This window comes from Callorhinus ursinus, unplaced genomic scaffold (assembly GCF_003265705.2).
Source record: "Callorhinus ursinus isolate GAN/ISIS: 27379988/994484 unplaced genomic scaffold, GSC_fseal_2.0 scaffold31, whole genome shotgun sequence".
Lineage (NCBI taxonomy): Eukaryota > Metazoa > Chordata > Mammalia > Carnivora > Otariidae > Callorhinus > Callorhinus ursinus.
Genome location: NW_027397093.1, coordinates 16759844 through 16765843, shown reverse-complemented (window position 1 = coordinate 16765843; position 6000 = coordinate 16759844). Strand labels below are relative to the sequence as shown.

Here is a 6000-nt window from a genome sequence, read left to right as displayed (position 1 = left end):
TTTGCTTATTTTCTACACTCATCTACAAAGCTGATATTTTTCTTGCTTTTTTTTTTTTTTTTAAATAGGCTCCATACCCAGTGTGGAGCCCAAAGCAGAGCTTGAACTCACGACCCTGAGAACAAGACCTGAGCTGAGATCAAGAGTCGGATGCTTAACTGACTGAGCCACCCAGGTGGCCCTCGTGCTATTTTTTAAAAAGCAAACAGCAATTTGAAAAATCCTCAATGGTATTTTAATTTTCTACCATTAATCTCCCTGCTGTTAATGTTACTTACTGTCTTAACAGCAACAGAGGGAGAAGAGTATAAGACTTACCCAAATTAAGCCTTGTACTGTTGGGCTCCTAGATAAGATGTGCCAGGTCCTTGTTAAAATATTTGTTCAATGAAATCCATCTGTATTAATCCAAAGTGGCTGCTATTTCACAGATCAGTACATAGCATAGAGATCACTAAAGAAAAAAAATCATCTTACACATACACATGTGTTTTCAATGTGAACAATCACTACCCTCAAGAAATGGACACACAGGGAAACAGTACAAAATGAATTTTCAGAGGGAGAGTGCTAATTTGAGCTAAATTATTGTATGTGAGAATACTTATGTTTAAGGGCTTCCCTCTATATAAATAGACACCTATGGTATACCAGTGGAAGTTCTTAAGTTAAATTGAAAAGTATAGGTCCACAATCCCGTCTGCAAAATACTTGGGCTCATTTGCATTTTGGAATTACGAATGTTAACAAATTTTTTAAAGCACCCCACAGGGGTCTTGAGGCAGCATCTAAGATCAAACACACTAAATACATCAAACCTATTAATATCACCACAGTAAAATGTACAAAAAAAATGTACAAATAGTCTCATTTAATACCATAAATAATAGCCTCAACAATTCAAGTTTTGCTGCAAAATGAGATACACAAATTTTTTTCAGAGTTCTGGATTTTGGAATTATAGCTAAGAAAACTGGAGATCTCTGTAAAACAGTTTGTATGGCAATGGTAATACTCAATCCAGAATTTAAAGACCTTTCCTGAGACATTGAGGAATTTTGAATCTTATAGGAGAACCACTGAAAGGCTAAGTATTAAACCAATAAATCTTTATTACTTAAACAATTTTCACGGCTTAAAAAATAAATTTAAAAAATAAATATTTGCATTATAGCAGAAAGTCACATGGGTTGCATCAACTCACTGTTACAGTTAATCACAGGAGATAACTAAGCATCAGCACCATAAAAATTGTTAAGATTTGTTTCTAAAAATTCAAGGAAATAGTTCTAAAGCATTGAAAATTCTGACTAAATACCAACCTGCAGCATCAGTAGTTCTGGAAGCTATAAGCCAGTGGCTGGTTCTCAGTAGCCAGTCTCTATTGCTGGCCGCTGTAGGACACAGTTCTTCTAGTACCAAATATTAAGCTTTCTGATAACCTCCCATTTATCAGTAGCATCTCCAGGTTCACAAAAGGAAAGAACTACAAGTTATTTAAGTAACTCCTATCTGTTAATTTAGATTTGCACAAGGATATTTATTCTAGTAAAAAAGCAAAGATTATGTTTCATCATGCTAATTTTTTGCTTTTACATAATTGTTAATCCTTTTAGCTCAGTTCAATTACAACCATAGAAACTGTACTGGTATCAGAACATAACTATTTTATTACAAAACTTAACATTATTTACAAAATGAAAAAATAATCGAATGACTATTGCAGGCCAAAGATAAAGGTTTTTCACTCAGTGATTGAAAATTAAGCAACATTTCCATGCACTCACACCCAGATTATTTGTGAAATATGCAAACTCTTAAAATTCATGTTAGTAAAACTTTAATGTATTCACAATACTTGTATGTTTATTGGAAGATAGCAAAAAAAAATCCATGGTTCTGTACAATAAGTTTAATATTAACACAGTTTGTTCACTTTCCATTAATATTTTTTGGCTTTCATGAATACTCATAGCATTGAACATTTTGCAAGTAAGAATTATAATAGTACCTCTGTCACCTTGCTGAATTCATCACCACAAGAAAAACACAAATAGTTTAATGCTTTTGCAGTAAACTAACTGATTAGTTATTATTTCCAAAGTTATATTAAACTGAAGCCTTCATTATGATCAATTGCTTGAATCAGTTTAGAGCGCAGAGTTTCTTTATCTTTGTATTTTGGAAGATCCAGAAGATTAAAACAGGTATGGGAAACTGGAAGATATTCCTCGCCACCTCCTGTTGACTGGATGACTAGTTTTAGACTCTTCATACCAAGAATAGGAATGCGATCACTACCTGTCAAAAATACTACCAAGAAAAAAAATCACTCAGCCAACCACTTTTATCAAAACAATATAGATTACCAAGTTATTTATACAGTCACCATGGCAAACCTTTATATTAACATTTACTCTAATGTGGAAGCCTATCTCTAGATTTATGGAAGCCTGATTTTGGAGACATACTAATTACACATCCGTACAATAGTTTTTTCTTTAAAAGTGTAATCTTAATGTTAGCACACAGGAGATGCTTAATAAATGTTTGATGAATCAATGACTCTTGCCCCTGACAAAACACTTGAGAGCCATTCTTTTGGGAATAGCCATTTAGTCTGCAGCTCAAATACAAAATGCAGTTTTGATTATGATTCCTTTTTCAATCTGTTTTGTTTCTAACATTTTTGAATAAAATATATAATGGACAGCTAAAACTCAAATCACTTAAGACTTGTCATCCTTACAATATACAAAAGAATTTAGCCAAAATTTTTATTTCAACTATCAAAGAGATTGAGAGAAATATTCTTGGCAATAGCAGGAATATCAAAGGGAGCATCATTTCCTGACGAATGGATAAAGAAGATGTGGTCTATATATACAATGGAATATTACTCAGCCATCAAAAGAATGAAATCTTGCCATTTGCAAAGACGTGGATGGAGCTGGAGTGTATTATGCTAAGTGAAATAAGTCAGAGAAAGACAAATACTGTATGATCCCACACATACATGGAATTTAAGAAAACAGATGAACATATGGGGAGAAAAGAAAAGAAAGGAGAAAGGGAAACAAGCCATAAGTGAGTCTATGATAGAGAACAAAGTGAGGGTTGGAAGGGAGGTGGGTGGGGGATGTGCCAGATGGGTGAGGGGTATGAAGGAGGGCACTTGTTATGATGAGCACTGGCTGTTGAATTTAAGTGACGAATCAATGAATTCTACGCCAGAGGCCAATACTGCGCTGTACACAAAATTTAAATTAAAAAAAAAACAAAAAACAAACATAAGGAGTGTCATTTCAATAGAATACACATTTAACAGATGAAAGACACACAAATTAGGTTATAAACAGGTACAGAGTCCAAAAGTTCTATTTTCTACAGAAATTCCCCGAAGTTTTGATGCAGAAGCCGAAAGAAAAAAAAAAATGGAGACTGAACAAGGAAAAAAGCTATCCTCCAGAAATTTTTAGGAAAAAAAAAAAAATTTATTTTTTTTATTTTTTTTATTTTCCTGACAGAGACACAGCTAGAGGGAACACAAGCAGGGGAAGTGGCAGAGGGAGAAGCAGGCTTCCCACTGAGCAGGGAGCCCAATGCGGGGCTCGATCCCAGGACCCTGGGATCATGACCTGAGCCAAAGGCAGACATTTAATGACTGAGCCACCCAGGCGTCCCCTTTTTTAGAAATTCTAAAAGGAATCACAACCCTAGTTGACTGTAATCAGTGTTAGAATTTGTTTTCATTTGAAAGAACCAATTCTATTTGAGGCAAATTGAATGTAGCTTTCAAAAGAAGGATGCAGATCAAAAATTTACTCTAACTGAAAATTAAAAATAGTACCTTGGAATAATAATAAGGAAAAAACCTTATCCAACAAAGTAATCAATTAATCTCCTACAAAAATAGTTTAATCATTAATTCCATTTCCCATAAAACACAGGACCAGTTAGAAATACTTACACAGAAATTGTTTTTTCTTTTCCAATGGTAATTCATGAAATACTTCCCAAAAAATTTTTATCGTTGGATGTTCTGCCCAATATTCCCCTTTGTATTCTGTATTCTAAAAACAACATAATCTTTCATTAATATTAAGTGATGTTAGTTTTGTCTTGAATCTGACAAATTTTCTGTGGTGGTCAATTTCCACAATGGCCCCTAATGATCCCTGCCTCCTACTGCTCATGCCCTTGTGTAGCCCCTCCCACAGCGTATAGGCTTGACTCTGTAATCATTATGACTTCTGAGACTAAATCATAAACTCTGTGGCTTCAACCTCTTTGATCATTCACTCTGGGGAGAGTCAGGTCCCATTTTAAGGGGACAAAGAGCCCTACGGAGAGGTCCTCATGGTGAGAGAATAGGCTTTTAGCCAACAGTCTTGTGAGTGAACCATCCTGGAAGGGAATCTATCTTTAATTAAGTCTTCAGATGACTAAAGCACCAATCAGTATCTTGACTGCAATCTCATGAGAGAACCCTAAGTTAAAACCACCAGCTTAAGCCATTCCTGAAATCCTAACCCACAGAAAGTGGGAAAATAAATGTTCACTGTTACTTTTAATCTACTAAATTTTGGGGTAATCTGCAGCAATGGAGCTAGTGTACTTCTCCTTTAGAAAACATACTAGCACTAAGAAAAGGTGAGTAGAAAGGAGAGGAGTAAATCTTACACTGTGAAGTGTTCTTTAAAATCTAGCCACAGTTGACCTTCAATTTTAGTTCTTAGAACCTTCCAGCATCAAGGCCTTTGGACACACTGTTCTCTCAGCCTAGACCTCTTAATACATCCTCCTCCTTCCTTTTCTCATCAGGCTAATTTCTATTTATCCTTTAGGACTCAGACTAAATGTCCCCAAATTCATTCATTCATTCATTCAACATATAGAGTTTTAGTCAAAATTTGGAGCCCTGGGGAAACTGCAGTGAACAAAGTCCTTACTTGTAGAGACCACCATCTACTGAGATGCTTTCCCAGATTTGTGTAGCCTAGGTTAAGTTCCTCTTTATATTCACTGAACATCTTCCTTTGTATTCATCAGAGTTAATTTATTTAATGTCTACCTTCCTTACTACAGGGCAAAGACCATGTTTCAATCTTATTTACTGATGTCTCCCCAATCTCCTGCACAGTACTAGGTATCCATAGGGGCTCAGTAAGTATTTGCTAATGGGTTTCTTAAAATTTTTGGCTCTATTTGCAGCCACGATTATCTCAGTGACTGATCTCTTGAAATCTACAAAATACTTGCTATTTATTTGTAAACAGGTTTGGAGAAAATGGCTGAAATTCTAGCAATCAATTAATGGATTAATGGGTAAGAATTATAGTCTGTGAGAATGTTAGTGGGGAATGAAAGGAGAATGGCTCAAGTTTTTTCTTTTTTTTCCCTTTTAAAAACCTCTAAATGGTTCTGGGGAAATGTGTACACAGTCCTGATGAAAGAAAGAGTATTTAAAATCACAAATCATAATCACTGAAATTATAATGAATCACATATAAAATGGAAGAAAACAAAGTATACTAAGTACACTAAAATATACTAAACTACCATCTTACTAAATGAATATTTCTATCAATTATATCTTCAAGTGAGGTTTTAAGTACTTACTGAGTGCTCTTCTAGGCTGTGAGAATATAGCAGTGAACAAAGAGACAAAAATCCTGCCTTCATGGTGCTTACATTTTAGTGGGGGGAAGAAGCAATAGACAGTGACGACAATTAAGTAAAATTTATATTAAGTCAAATTCAAAGAGAAAATAAAGCAGGAAAGGGAGACAGGGTATGAATGTGGGTGTGTGTGTGCATTAACACTCAATTTTAGATGATAGCCAGTAAAGGTCTCTGAGAACGTATAAAGACACAAAAGAAAGTAAGGGCAAGAACCTTTTTGGAATTATCAAGGTAAAAAGAGTCCCAGGCATAGGAAATAGCAAATAGAAAGGCCCCAAGACTGGCTCAGCAAAGAGGCCATTAAGGCTGAAGTAG

General features: G+C 35.0%; 1 protein-coding gene across 6 annotated transcripts in view; it reads right to left on the bottom strand.

Moving 5' to 3' along the window:
* Positions 1-1094: 1094 nt before the first annotated feature.
* The window catches only part of HERC4 (HECT and RLD domain containing E3 ubiquitin protein ligase 4), a 130104-nt gene continuing 125198 nt past the window's right edge, over positions 1095-6000 (bottom strand). For all 6 annotated transcript variants that reach the window (XM_073878926.1, XM_025850288.2, XM_073878927.1 and 3 more), the window contains 2 exons: positions 3971-4073; positions 1095-2313 (listed from right to left, as the gene is read on the bottom strand). In XM_073878926.1, coding sequence (XP_073735027.1) covers positions 2105-2313; positions 3971-4073 — 312 coding nt within the window. In that variant the 3' untranslated portion in view covers positions 1095-2104. The remainder of the gene's footprint in view (positions 2314-3970; positions 4074-6000) is intronic.